The 16,089-nt window shown below is 39.2% G+C and overlaps 1 protein-coding gene across 1 annotated transcript in view; it reads left to right on the top strand.

The window, feature by feature from the left end:
• Positions 1-16,089, top strand: part of LOC126143531 (CLIP-associating protein 1-A-like) — a gene marked incomplete at its 3' end in the record, with an annotated part of 235,094 nt that overhangs the window by 133,453 nt on the left and 85,552 nt on the right. Inside the window, 2 exon segments of the mRNA XM_049915437.1 lie at positions 3,552-3,650; positions 13,777-13,981. Of these exon segments, the coding sequence (XP_049771394.1) occupies positions 3,552-3,650; positions 13,777-13,981 (304 nt within the window).

Raw genomic sequence — 16,089 nt, 5'->3', positions numbered from 1 at the left:
AAGCTGTTGAAATAAATGATAGTGTGACTGACATACCAGTAGCTTTTGATGGCACTTGGCAGTAGTGCGGCTACAGTTTTATGAATTCTGTTGCTACGGTGACCAGTGTGGATACTGGAAAGAAAGGTAATAGATTTCCAGATTTTAACCAAACATTGTTATAAGTGTAAATCAGGGAATGAAGAAGGGCATGTCTGTGACAGAAATTATGAAGGCACAAGTGGTGGTAGAAGAGGACCAGGTTGAGGAAGTTGAAACAAAGTTTGCAGACAAGAAATTTTCTTATGGTAAAACCATAAGAGGCAGGCTAACAGACAAAATGATTGATGAACTACAGCAGTATTATGGGATGGCCATTAGAAATAATTCTGAGGCTTTGTTGAAAATGAAGTAGGCACTATGGGCTACCTTCTTCCACAGACTGTCAACTGATGAAAAACCAGTACACCGTCTTTGCCCTCCTGGACCTGATTCATGGTGCAGTTACCGCAATGCGCAATACTCAAATAGTTCATGCAGCCATAAACGTTCCATCCCAGCAGCAGTCATGGATATCATAAGATCTATTTACAGAGACCTGACAAACATGAATTACTGGAGAAGTGTCTGGAGGGTCAGACTCAAAATCCCAATGATTCATTCAGTAATCTTATATGGACTCGCTTACCAAAAAATGTTTTTCTTTGTATGAAGACGCTAAAGTGGGGGTTCAGTGATGCTGTTATTGTTTTTAATGATGGCAACATTGGTAGGGTGAAAGTGCTACATCATATGAGAATTAATCCTGGAGCAAACTGCATCAGAGAACTTGAATGAATGGACAAGATTCTCATTGATAAAGCAGAGTATGCAGCACAGTTGGCCACGAAGGAGTCGAGAAGGAAGAAAAGAAGAAAAAACTTGGAATAAGATCAAGATGATGATATACAGTGTGGTTCATGGTGTTTCTGAGTGACTAAAAATAAAAATATTAAGCATATATTAAATGAGTTACAGTCTTTTGGAACTTTACATTCACATTTTCTGTTTCCTTTTTCCTAAATCTTGGAAACCACTTTGAGTAAGCATTCAAATTTTCAACAAGTAATAACATACACATCCTGTGTCTACTGAACTAATAGAAGAACATAATTAAAATTATTTAGGATAAAGTACAAAAAAGTATACAAAATTTTAACTGCATGATTAAAAAATTGTATTTCTGAAAGCAGTGGCTGAAATGCAATTATTGTAGTTTAGTAGACTCAGAAAATACAGTTTAATGTCCTGTAAAAGTTTCATGTCAATGGCTACAGTAGTTTCTAAAATACAGGGGAAGCCAAGTCAGTAAATTAAACATTGTCGGGATAGGACGTTCGAACTCCCTTAAATGCTATATCGCAGTTGTCGAAAAACCTAATTAGAATATGATGGCTCTTGCGTGTCAGTATCATTGCATGTACATCGTTGTTACGTGACATAGTTACTAAGCTGTGTCCCTCACTGAGTGAAGTGTTGCTGCTGTGCACATTCCACTATGAAGTGTTGTCTGAATCCTTGTACCACTATTCGCTGTTGTTGCTTCTACTAGACCAACACTGTGTGTTATGTGTGTACTCACGCCAGCGTCTGCTGCTGCTGCACCGCTCCTGGTTGCCTTCTGGGATGGCTGCTTTAACTTCAGGCATCGTCTGTATGCAGCGGCTTGTTCCAGTTTCTTCTGTCTCCTCTTGGCATCATCTGTCTGGTGGTCTCGTTCCAGCTTCTTCTTCTTCTTCTTCTTCTTCTTCTTCTTCTTTTTCTTCTCTGTTGCTCTTCCGCCCATACCACTAGCCAGCATACTGATTGTTTAAGTAAAGAAAGGGACCCCTCAGAACTGTTTCATATTTTTGCTTGACATTTGGCTGAGTGGGTTCAATTACAAAAGGGAGGGCGACCCATTCCATTAATATTTAGCATGCTGTTGCCGAATAAGAAAACAGCAAACAATCCTTCCTAATCAGTGCCAAACCCTGCACCTTAAAGTAATCTATATATGTTGTGTCCAGCGAATGGTCTCTATGCTGATTGACATTATGCGGAGGTAGATCTGTTCAATTAGCAGTCTATAGCTTCGGCTAATCAAATATTTTGAAAATTATGGCACTCTGTCGAGGAAATATGAACATACGGAGGCAATACTTGAGAACAATGTTTACTGTACTGACCTTTGTACAATTTGTACATTTCCCAAGAAGAAGCAACACGCTAAGTATGGAGGAGCGGCACCAGAGCGTATTCTAAGTCCAGACCTGAGGCCTGACTTAACATGGGATCCATATGTTATGATTGTACGCAACTGACAAACTCTCCTGGATGATGTGTGGCCTCCTTTAGCCCTTGTGGCTGTGGCCACGTCCACATGCCCAGCCGGACAGAGCAGCATGGTCTCACGGGATGTCACATGTTAAATTCGGCCCCAACCAGCTGGCACCCTTGTGGTGGAATTTGCTATGTATTCTGCAAGCATAAATTGTTCAGTCTGGCTGCTGCCATTGCTTTTTAGTCAGTGCATTGTCCTCATATGCGACAGCACAGAAAAGATAAATCTAACTTAACTTGTAGCAGAAGTTATGACCAGTGTTGTTTAGGTTGCAAAATTCATTCTTCTTATTGAGTACCTTACCAGGGGTGAAACAAAATCTGGTGGATACCACAGAAATCTCACAATTGTTGGAAAAATTTGGAAGAAAAGGTGTCTGAATAAATGAAAATGGATCCAAATGAAAAAAATAAAAACAACATTCTTTAGGACAAGGCACCTGCTTACAAAGCCTCTTTGACAATGGAATAAACTGAGGAACTGGTAGTACAAATTGTCTCCCTCCCTCTGTTTTTGGGGAGGGTGACTGTTACACATTACCATTATTTTTTGTATCTATTATTTTTGCAATTTTTGAAATGATCTGGTAGTTGTTTTTAGATTTGTACTATATGCAATGATTTTATAAAGTTGAAGCTGTCTATGACCTTTGCCATTATCGTACTCTGTGATTGTAGTAAATCAGTATCAGTAATGGGTTCATGAAATTTTTCCAGTAGTTTTCTACATGTACTTCTATGACATTAGAGGGGACAGAAAAGGGCTCTGCTGTTACATTTGTCTCTCTCTCTCTCATATACACTACATGATATCTCCACCCTCACCTCACCTTTAGTTTGTCGCACCCTTCTGTCCTCTTCCCTACACCCATCTCAGCCCCCTGCCACTGTGTGTGTGTGTGTGTGTGTGTGTGTGTGTGTGTGTGTGTGTGTATGTGTGTGTGTGTGTGTGTGTGTGTGTGTGTGTTTCTTTCTTTCTTCCTCTCTGTCCTCGCCCCCACTATTCTTAATTGGAATCAAGGTGAAAGTGGGGTTTGAATAAAGGAGAGATTCTGTTTTCCTCTGGTATCATTAACGCTTGCTTACGTATGTGCCTACTAGTCATTATAATCAATCTGTGTTTCTGTTTGTTTTTTTGCTGCTTGGATATAAGATGACCATAGGCAATGTAAGTAAGCTGGTTACTTTAGCTGAATTCAATTCTTTTTTAGTTTTTGCTATGATGGAAGGTTTTGAGAAACTATTTGACTTCATGTTTGATTTTAAACCACATTTGCATAATCAGAGGCATCTTCTTGCTGAAAAGTTTTGTATGTTTTATATTTATTGTAAATTCTGTTTTAGCAAAGTAGTAGACTCGTGACAGATCTGTGTTACTACAGTCATAATGCGATATCATATGCTGATGTGTAAATGAAGCCTACACAAATGTTTGGGAATATTTCTGTTTAATAAAAATCCTGGCTAATTAAAAATTTTCCAAGGCGTGCAATGTTATACAAGTGCCCTCTTCACATACATGCACACACACAGTAAGAAACATACAGTAGAACAATCTGAGTCTGCTGCTGTGGTCCATTTGTTCTCACTACCTTCCTCATGATTTGATCCGTTCATATAATTTTATGCTAGTTCACTGACATTGTTGCAACTAGGCATATGAATCCATAATGAAATATATCAATGGCCAGCTGATCATGGCAATGTACATTACACTGTTGCATGCATCATTAATATTTCATCTTAGCTAAGATGCCCAAGGTTGTGTATCAGAAATTTAGTATATTATTATATTATTTTCCCTAGTTTTAATTAGAAGAGAATTTTATAACTTAAATTCACTAATTTTGTTTATACTGCAATAAATATTTGGACATACTCACCAAATATGAAAAAGTGTACTGCCCAGTCTAGCATCATTGTGTCTGCTTTTGGAACTCATTAAACATAGACTTATAAAAACAACTCTCAGCAACATGGTTCTTGTTTGAGTTGTCCTCACCTTGCCTTTCTCCTTTGCTGTTCTCTCTGGTATCTTGTACGGAATGGAAAAATTTGCTCATTTACCCAAGTTGCTGTATCAAGTTGCTGTGTGCTTTGAATAGTTCCATTTTTACTGTTATTAAGATGAACACTGATAGGAAGATTCTGGAAAATAATTGTTGTTCGCAGCTCGGCCAGGAAAGCAAGCTGCAGACTCATCTGGCATGTCCACAAGTGTCATAACATCTCCAGAAAGATTGGGCAGAACAAGGAGTCGGATGTCAAATGTATCACAGTCCCAACGTAAGTATCTTCAGTTCGTTCTTTCTATTAATTTCCTTCAGTTTCTCTCATTTTATTACTATTAATATATTTGTCATTTATTTTTGTGTGTGTGTGTGTGTGTGTGTGTGTGTGTGTGTGTGTGTGTGTGTGTGTGTGTGTGTGTGGTGGTGTTGTTGTTGTTGTTGTTGTTGTTGTTGATGATGATGATGATGATGATGATGATCATGCAATTCTTGGTATGAAAGAGACCCAAAATCTCATTAAAAGTCAAGGCATATAATAAAATAAATTTTAATAGATGTTAACTGTAAAGTAGTGGGTATATATTTCTGTAACAAGTAAGGTTTTATTTTCTGAAGTTGTTGCTTATCATAGATCAATTTTTTATGGAGGAGCCGGGATGGAAGTAATTTATAGAATTTATTATTTGCCAATACTTAGCTTCAGCTGAAACAAGAATGTATATAAGGATTGTGCTCAAGTTTGTAAGTATAGTAAATGAAACAACAGAGAAAAGATAGCCTTGTAAATGGTAGACAGTTGGTCAAATGAATTTTAAGGTAACTTAGATAATTACAAGTTCGTATGAGAAAATATGAAACTGTAATGTTGCCATTCCTGTTCTTAGTACATACCCTGTAAAAGTGTAGTTAATAAATAATGTAAATATTGCTCCAGTATATGAGTAATATGAGCAGGGGTCACTTCCTTCCAATAAAGCAAAGGCTTGTAACTGGGATTTCTGTTCTGGCTACGTAGCACAGTTCTCTGTGTACCTTAAGTGGCAGATTTTTAGGGCAGTCATTGTAAGCAACATTTTTGCATCAACATTGTTCAGTGTTATCAGAACAGCTGATAAAATTTCATATCAATTGTAAGATTCACACAGATCCCATTAAGAAAATGGGAAGGTGGATCTCAGCAATTACAACTCAAATTAGTGTATTAAGTATCTATGATATCGTGCAGTGATGACTTTATAGCCACCTCAGTGTTCATGTTGTAATATTCCAGCCAAGTCAGTATGCAGCAGCGTTGATCATTGATCAAAGTAAGTGCATTGTAGGTGTAAGTGTTCACCATTCGTGCACTACTTAATTATCATTGGGAGAAAACATTACAAACAAACTGTGTTTTGTGTATCTTTCTCTTTTGCTTGTGCCTGTTTTCTGAGTTTGGGTTTGGTATGGTTAAATTAGATTAGATTTACTTTTCATTCCAATAGAGCTGTAGTGAGGAGATCCATAAGGATGTAGAACATGTCAGAAAACAAAAATACGCAGTAAATAATTACAAATAACAACAGGTATGCTAATGTACCTTTCACAGATCCCAAGTGAAATGGTCCTCATGGATGTGGTATAAGCAAAAAAATCATGAACATATTTTCATTTAAAATGCAATAACAAACTTGTCACTAAATTTATACAGGAGTCAGGTTGTATGTAATACTTAACATTATTTGAGATTATTAAGTAACATATACATGTCAGTGAGTTCTACTGAAAAATTCATCAGTGGAGTAGAAGAAGTTGGCTGCCAATAGATCCTTGAGGCTCATCTTAAACTGAACTTTCTTCATAATTAAACTTTTAACTATCATCTGCATACTGACTTGCCATTTCGAAATGTTACTGATGAAAGGTCATTGATATCCACAAGGAAAAGTAAGGGATCTAAGATGGAATTTGGTGCAACAGCACGTGTAATTAGTTCCCAGTTGAATGATACCTAATAGCTTAATACAATCTCTTTCCTACTGACATCCTTTTTGTCCTGTCCTGGTAGAATTTGAACCATTTTGCAACATTTCCTTTTGACCATAATATTCTAATTTACTGAAAAGAATGTTGTGATTTACAGAGTCAAATGCCTTTGACTGATCACAAAATATGCCAGTAGCCTGTAATTTATTGTCTAATGAATTAAGTACATTCTTGCTGTGTGCGTAGATAGGCTTCTCAATATCAGAACGCGTTAGAAATCTGAACTGTGACTTTGACAAATGTTATTTGTTGTAGGATGGTTAAGAACCCAAGTTCCTTTACAGATTGAAAGTGAAACAAAGATTCGCTGAACTGGCCCATGAAACACACTTACTCACTGAATTGGTGCGCAGTAGCTGTATTTGTAGTCTCACCTTTCCCACATTTCTCTGCCAGGGAGCTGGTTGGTTGTGTTGTCCTCATCACTTCATCATTCATGACAGGCTAGAGTGGACTGTGTAAAAATTCTGATTTTTTATGGGGGCTGATGACCGCACAGTTGAGTGCCCTGCAAAACGATCACCACGATGACAACCGCCACCACCACTACCACCACCACCTTTCCCACAAGAATTTTCTTGAAATGAAAATTTTTTAATTTCAATATTAATTTTGACAAAGTGAGACCTTAGAATTAGGGTTACAAATATATAGTATTGGCAATTAAAATCTTATTCAATTTTACAAAAGAATATTCTGGAACGTGAAAGTCTTTATTATCAGCAACTATTCAAAGACATTATTTTTGGAAAAAAATTGAGAAAAGGTGTTTTCAGTTGAGGTATGTCAAGGCTAATACGAATAACTTTCACCTGTGCAGAAATTTTAGGTAGTACATATTTTGTATGTATCGTAACTTGGTCATATTTCGTTAAATAAACTTTTATTAATAAAATTAACTAGACTGTTACATTCAGGAGAATGATAGCTAAATACTGAATAATATAATTTATTGACAGTTTGTGGAACATATTGATTAACCATTACAATTTAATACACAATGGAAAAGAAATGTAAAGTGTTGTTTGGATTATTAGTTCCTCCTTTTATTTTTAATTACTTACTTATTGTAAAATAAATGATGTGGTGACAAACTTTTATTACTCTATGTTAAGCATAAGTGTTACACTTGACTATATCTCAGAAGAAACACTTTTATTAGTTACAGCCCATGCTGGATGGAATAATTTCTTATATGTGGTCACAATAGTTCAGATATAAACATGGGTATTGACTAAAAAAGTAATGTAAATTGACCTACCCCCATTTACATACATTTCTGTGTGCAGAATGAGCTGAGTTCCATTCTTCAATTGTCCTAAACCACATAAGACAAATGCTGGGATGGTCCCTTCGAAAGGACATGGCCAGTTTCATTTCCCTCCATACTCCATTTGAGCATGTGCTTTGTATCTAATTGTCAACCCTAATCTTCCTTCCCTACTTCCCATATCTCATTACTCTTCCACCTTACCCTTTAGAGTTCATTCCTGTTAGTAGTGCTTGCATCCTCTATGGCATGGAATGTCTCACAAAGAAATTTTTGAGCAGCTGAAGACTGTGTACTCTGTGAGTGGTTACACAGATACATATTCTTCTGTCCTACAACTTATAATGCCGTAGAACTAGAAGAACCTGAGAAGACCACAGCTAATGTGTGTCTTCCACATGATAGTGTATTATCTGGAAAAAAGCAAATGAGTCTTGCAGAAACACCGAATTAAGCATTTTCTACAGACTATAAAGACACGACAGTTATGTGTGACCCTAATTACACACTTCCGAGCGACAAATACTTATTTCATCTACATCTACATCCATACTCCGCAAGCCACCTGACGGTGTGTGGCGGAGGGTACCTTCAGTACCTCTATCGGTTCTCCCTTCTATTCCAGTCTCGTATTGTTCGTGGAAAGAAGGATTGTCGGTATGCCTCTGTGTGGGCTCTAATCTCTCTGATTTTATCCTCATGGTCTCTTCGCGAGATATACATAGGAGGGAGCAATATACTGCTTGACTCTTCGGTGAAGGTATGTTCTCGAAACTTTGACGAAAGCCCGTACCGAGCTACTGAGAGTCTCTCCTGCAGAGTCTTCCACTGGAGTTTATCTATCATCTCCGTAACGCTTTCGCGATTACTAAATGATCCTGTAATGAAGCGCGCTGCTCTCCGTTGGATCTTCTCTATGTCTTGTATCAACCCTATCTGGTACGGATCCCACACTGCTGAGCAGTATTCCAGCAGTGGGCGAACAAGCGTACTGTAACCTACTTCCTTTGTTTTCAGATTGCGTTTCCTTAGGATTCTTCCAATGAATCTCAGTCTGGCATCTGCTTTACCGACAATCAACATTATATGATCATTCCATTTTAAATCACTCCTAATGCGTACTCCCAGATAATTTATGGAATTAACTGCTTCCAGTTGCTGACCTGCTATTTTGTAGCTAAATGATAAAGGATCTATCTTTCTGTGTATTCGCAGCACATTACACTTGTCTACATTGAGATTCAGTTGCCATTCCCTGCACCATGCGTCAATTCGCTGCAGATCCTCCTGCATTTCAGTACAATTTTCCGTTGTTACAACCTCTCAATACACCACAGCATCACCTGCAAAAAGCCTCAGTGAACTTCCAATGTCATCCACATGGTCATTTATGTATATTGTGAATAGCAACGGTCCTATGACACTCCCCTGCGGCACACCTGAAATTACTCTTACTTCGGAAGACTTCTCTCCATTGAGAATAACATGCTGCGTCCTGTTATCTAGGAACTCCTCAATCCAATCACACAATTGGTCTGATAGTCCATATGCTCTTACTTTGTTCAATAAGCGACTGTGGGGAACTGTATCGAACGCCTTGCGGAAGTCAAGAAACACGGCATCTACCTGTGAACCCGTGTCTATGGCCCTCTGAGTCTCGTGGACGAATAGCGCGAGCTGGGTTTCACATGACCGTCTTTTTCGAAACCCATGCTGATTCCTACAGAGTAGATTTCTAGTCTCCAGAAAAGTCATTATACTCGAACACAATACGTGTTCCAAAATTCTACAACTGATCGACGTTAGAGATATAGGTCTATAGTTCTGCACATCTGTTCAACGTCCCTTCTTGAAAACGGGGATGACCTGTGCCCTTTTCCAATCCTTTGGAACGCTACGCTCTTCTAGAGACCTACGGTACACCGCTGCAAGAAGGGGGGCAAGTTCCTTCGCGTACTCTGTGTAAAATTGAACTGGTATCCCATCAGGTCCAGAGGCCTTTCCTCTTTTGAGCGATTTTAATTGTTTCTCTATCCATCTGTCGTCTATTTCGATATCTACCATTTTGTCATCTGTGCGACAATCTAGAGAAGGAACTACAGTGCAATCTTCCTCTGTGAAACAACTTTGGAAAAAGACATTTAGTATTTCGGCCTTTAGTCTGTCATCCTCTGTTTCAGTACCATTTTGGTCACAGAGTGTCTGAACATTTTGTTTTGATCCACCTACCGCTTTGACATAAGACCAAAATTTCTTAGGATTTTCTGCCAAGTCAGTACATAGAACTTTACTTTCGAATTCATTGAACGCCTCTCGCATAGCTCTCTTCACACTACATTTCGCTTCGCGTAATTTTTGTTTGTCTGCAAGGTTTTGGCTATGTTTATGTTTGCTGTGAAGTTCCCTTTGCTTCCGCAGCAGTTTTCTAACTTGGTTGTTGAACCACAGTGGCTCTTTTCCATCTCTTACGATCTTGCTTGGCACATACTCATCTAACGCATATTGTACGATGGTTTTGAACTTTGTCCACTGATCCTCAACACTATCAGTACTTGAGACAAAACTTTTGTGTTGAGCCAACAGGTACTCTGAAATCTACTTTTTGTCACTTTTTCTAAACAGAAAAATCTTCCTACCCTTTTTAATATTCCTATTTACGGCTGAAATCATCGATGCCGTAACCGCTTTATGATCACTGATTCCCTGTTCTGCGTTAACTTTTTCAAATAGTTTGGGTCTGTTTGTCACCAGAAGGTCTAATATGTTATCGCCACGAGTCGGTTCTCTGTTTAACTGCTCAAGGTAGTTTTCAGATAAAGCACTTAAAAAAATTTCACTGGATTCTTTGTCCCTGCCACCCGTTATGAACGTCTGAGTCTCCCAGTCTATATCCGGCAAATTAAAATCTCCACCCAGAACTATAACATGGAGGGGAAATCTACTCGAAATATTTTCCAAATTATCTTTCAGGTGCTCAGCCACAACAGCTGCTGAGCCAGGGGGCCTATAGAGACATCCAATTACCATGTCTGAGCCTGCTTTAACCGCGACCTTCACCCAAATCATTTCACATTTCGGATCTCCGTCAATTTCCTTCGATACTATTGCACTTCTTACCGCTATAAACACGCCTCCCCCTTCACTGTTCAGCCTGTCTCTGCAGTATACATTCCAATCTGAGTTTAGGATTTCATTACTGTTTACGTCTGGTTTCAGCCAACTTTCTGTCCCTAGTACTATATGGGCATTGTGATCGTTTATTAATGAGAGCAGTGCTGGGACCTTTCTATAGACGCTCCTGCAGTTTACTATTAGCACATTAATATTGTTATTCCCTGTTGCATTTTGCCTACTCCTATCTTGCCGCGTCTCAGGAGGCATCTTGTCGGGCCTAGGGAGGGGATTCTCTAACCTAAAAAACTCCCATGTGCACTCCACATGTACTCCGCTACCCTTGTAGCCGCTTCCGGCGTGTAGTGCACGCCTGACCTATTCAGGGGGACCCTACATTTCTCCACCCGATAGCGGAGGTCGAGAAATTTGCACCCCAGATCTCCGCAGAATCGTCTGAGCCTCTGGTTTAAGCCTTCCACTCGGCTCCAAACCAGAGGACCGCGATCGGTTCTGGGAACGATACTACAAATAGTTAGCTCTGATTCCACCCCGCGAGCGAGGCTTTCCTCCTTCACCAATTCCGCCAACCGCCTGTACGAACTGAGGATGACCTCTGAACCCAGACGGCAGGAGTCATTGGTGCCGACATGAGCAACAATTTGCAGTCGGGTGCACCCAGTGCTCTCTATCGCCGCCGGTAGGGCCTCCTCTCGGATGAGACCCCCCGGCAAGCAGACAGAGTGAACACTGGCCTTCTTCCCCGACCTTCTCGCTATTTCCCTAAGGGGCTCCATCACCCGCCTAACGTTGGAGCTCCCAATAACTAATAAACCCCTCCCCCCGTGTGCCTGCTCGGACCTTGCTGAAGGAGCAGCCACATGTCCCCTCACAGGCAGAGCGGGCGATGCCACACGGCCAGCCTCCACATTGACCTTCCGCCTCGTTCGCCGCGAACGCCGCTGAACCCGCCACTCCCCTTGGGGAGAGGGTGGCCCAACCGCGCCCGGTACCCGCGAAGATGTCTCGACAGCAGGGACAGTGGGTGAAGCATGTAACACCTGGGGTGTACCTTGCGACGCACCAGACTCCTCACTGCCGCTACACTCTGAGGCAGCAGCCTGAAGACGGCTGACCGCGGCCATCAACACGCTCAGCTGTTCGCGAACAGTGGCCAGCCCCTCCTGCGTCCGTACACAGCAGTCACACATCCTATCCATCCTAAGGAAACAATTTACTGAAGAGAGTTAATCAACCTTTAACTAGACTGCTAATTCACTAAAGGCGGCTGCTTATTCACTAAACTGTGGTTGCTAGCCACTTCTTGTAGAAAACAATGAAAATAGCACTACCTGTCTCTGGACTGTATTGAAAACAAACTCTAGCACTACTGGCACTATGGTTGACTACAGGGACTCTCTCTTACTGTATTCAAAACAAACACGAAATCTATGGAACACTATTAAGAGCACTCGAAAATTAAAGCTTCCTAAAAGCAAATACACACGGAAGAAGAAGTGACAAGTAAGAAAAATACAGTTAATACTTAAATTAAGGTAGCTCGCTGCACAGCAGACGTGAAGCAGGCGGCAGTTACGACGACACTGACACTGACTATGGCTGACTAAAGGGACTCTCTCTGACTGTATTCAAAACAAACACGAAATCTATGGAACACTATTAAGAGCACTCGAAAATTAAAGCTTCCTAAAAGCAAATACACACGGAAGAAGAAGTGACAAGTAAGTCAATGATAAGTCATGCCAAAGTTTGTTGCTGTAAGACATCAGTGAATGAAAATAGGAAAAGTAAGTCAACTTTTTGACATTTTCAACCCAAAAATCTAAAAATTAATTAATTGTGACTGTGGTTTCAACTGTAACAAGGTCTGGGAACTCTCACTATGCTGTAAAGAGCTACTGTTCAACAACAACAAAATGACTTATGATGCCAGGGTTTCAATGAAATACATTATGTATTGATAATTTTCCTGGCTGTAAACCTTGGATGGTGCAGTAACCAGCATGATAAAAACCATGGGAGACAAGTGGAAGGGGCCATGGATATAAAAGCTATGGTTAGTCTGTCAGCAGTCATTTCATCAGCATATTTGATGGTGGGGCAGCTGAGTGTGTGCCTGTGAATGATTCTTGCAAGTTTTACATTCATTGAGACTTTAGTTCAGGCACATTTCTCTAGCTGATAAAGGATAATGTAAAATTGTTCTTGTTATGTAGTCATCACTGTAGCCCACACTTTACAAGACGTATCTCTGATTGGATGACAAGCAGGCAACAGTATATGAAGTTATGAGGTGGTTGTGCAGTTTTCCAAGATAAATGGTCTACTCAATAACATTACCGATTTTCGTGCCGTGTTAGATACAAGAAAGCACCTTCAGAGTGAGTTCTCATTTAGGGAATAATTGTGAAATCATTTTTACAAACATGAAAACATATATTTGATCTAATATTTCCTAAACCAAGTGAAATAGACTTTCATCAACATTCGTTGATCGATAAATATAGTTTATTTTCCGTACAAAACATTGTCATTTAGTTGATGTTGAGGATAACATTTTACAAGTAAACATTACAGAATGGTATGTTGGACACTACAAGGCATCAAGAGTTGCAGTGTCTGGTGCACTTGCATGTAGACTTCTTTCTTATGAGACTCTACAGTAACAATCATAAGAAACCTAGATATTTAGTGATTGAGATATCAGGCTGTTAGAATGCAAGACATTGCAAGGTTTTAGAAATTTATGACGCTTTTCATTTAAATAATTAAAAACCACAGTTGTGAGTGCCAAATGGATGTATTTGTTTAAATGAAAATGATGTTTTGTTAAATAAAACTCTGGTGCATATGTACCTTTCACATTTTATTTAGTTCTGTGATGATGCTTATATTTTTCCCCATGTACTGATATAGTTTATGTCTTTTATTCTGTAAATTACTTGTAACATGATTGAAAGATGATCTTTTTCTTTATTATTGTTGTTATTTTGTTCATAGCTACAAGCCGCTCAGGGTCTCCGTCTTCCAGACTAAGTTATGCTACCTTTTCAAATACAAACAGAGAAACAGGACATGATGGCAGACACCGTTGACCATCCAGCATCCCCCTCTCGACAGGACCTAGTCGTGAAGCTAGCAGAGAGACATCGCCAAGTCGTTACTCTTTAAATCTACTTGATCGCTCATTTGGCTCAAAATTGAGGTATCATTGAATTTCTGTTATAAAAAATGTATATTGTTTTTCTGTACTTATCAGTGTGTTTATAAGTTAAGCAGTTATATAATTAGCATACTTGCCGTTACTCAAAATAGATTTTTAGTAACTCTTGATTTGTGTTACCAACATGTTTTGTGCATTTGTGTGACCTCGGCTGCTCATCACTTAATAGAGACAGGCTTTCAAGCAATATGAACAGAAAAACAGCTCCATATTGCGAAAACCAAGTCAGATAATGCAATGGTTAGTACACTGTACTGTCTTTGTCCAGCCATCTAGATTTTAGTTTTCTGTGATTTCTCTAAATTGGTTCATGTGAAGCTCAGGCTAGCTCTGATTTAATTCAGCAATCTAATTTGAGCTATATCCTAAATCTGAAAATTTTATGTTCCTGCCAGTGAATCGGTGATGCTCTGTCTGCTTAATTTTCAACAGTAAGGCATAGTTTTTTGTGCTTGAGACAGTTGTGGGGGGAAACTTAATTGTTTTCAGAGAAAGAAAATACTGCTGACTGCATGAGACAAATGAAACATAATAAAATAAAATAAAATAAAATCTGTGAGTTCATTTAAATCTGTACAGCAGGTTCATTTCTTTTATTCTCTTGCCTGTGATTGTTATTGTTGTGTCAGTTTCGTAATGACAAATCACTGAGTACACTTGTTGAAATACCTTATACTTTTGTATGGAAGCCTGTTCTAGCCTTTCCCAAGAAAATTGTTCTTCAGCGATACATCCACGTTTCTAATGTTGTCTTCCAGTGATCGTCTTGCTCTTTTCTCTCTTAGACGGTCATGCCAAAGTCTGGCCATCCTGAATTAGGTTTTCTGTGATTTCACTAAATCGCTTCAGGCAAATGCCGGTTCCTCTGACAAAGGGCACGGCCGATTTCCTTTCTCATCTTTTCCTAATTGGAGCTTTGCCCCATCTCTAGTGAACTGATTGTTGATGGCATGTTAAAACACTAATCTCCTCCTCCTCATTTCTCTTTGAATGCTACAAAGAAGTTTCTTGTACCATCCACTATTCAGTCACCTGACTAAGTGTCACACCCACTTCCATATCATTCCCACATTATCGCCATAATTACATATTGAACTCCAGTGTATATCCTGATGCCTTTGTTAGTTTTCCTGTCTCCCTTTTAATAATTCTGTCTGCCTGCATAGCTCAATGATAAGCACTTCCAGCTGCTATATGAAGTACCTGTGGTCAATTCCCAGTACCGCAGGGATTTTTCCTTATTTGTGGAACTAGAACATAATGCACTCAGCCTCATGATGCCAGTTGAGGAGCTACTTGAGTGGGAAGCAGTGGCTCCAAGGTTAAAGGCGGGTGTCTATTAGCAAGTAACTTACACAAATACTTGCTGAGGTGTTTACATTACAACAAAAACAGGCACAAGTTTGCTTTCGCAAGTCACTTGGGCAAGTTTATTTCAGGAACTTCCTGCAAGTACTTGCGGAAGTGTTTCCACATGAGTTTCATCATGAGATAGCCAAGTGGGAATTTACAGTGTCATGTTTAAAAACCAGCGCAGCCACCGTCATTGTTGCATTAATGTTATTATTATTATTTATTTACTTTCTCAGACGTTAAGTCTGGTTAAAAATGGAAAGTGACGCGGACCTTGATCAAGCGTCACTTCCTTTTAACTGTACGGTATATGTTATATTGCATTTAGGAACTTTCGGGTAATTGAACATGTATCAATAATTACAGATTTCTGTAATTGTATATATAAGTTTGGATGTAGCTGTATTGCGTTGATGTACTGGTGGATATTGTGTGGTATGACTCCTGTAGTTGATAGTATAATTGGTATAATGTCAACTTTATCCTGATGCCACATGTCCTTGACTTCCTCAGCCAGTTGGATGTATTTTTCAATTTTTTCTCCTGTTTTCTTTTGTATATTTGTTGTATTGGGTATGGATATTTCGATTAGTTGTGTTAATTTCTTCTTTTTATTGGTGAGTATGATGTCAGGTTTGTTATGTGGTGTTGTTTTATCTGTTATAATGGTTCTGTTCCAGTATAATTTGTATTCATCATTCTCCAGTACATTTTGTGGTGCATACTTGTATGTGGAA

Source organism: Schistocerca cancellata, unplaced genomic scaffold (assembly GCF_023864275.1).
Source record: "Schistocerca cancellata isolate TAMUIC-IGC-003103 unplaced genomic scaffold, iqSchCanc2.1 HiC_scaffold_823, whole genome shotgun sequence".
Classification (NCBI taxonomy): Eukaryota; Metazoa; Arthropoda; class Insecta; order Orthoptera; family Acrididae; genus Schistocerca; species Schistocerca cancellata.
This window is presented reverse-complemented; position numbering and strand designations above follow the sequence as displayed.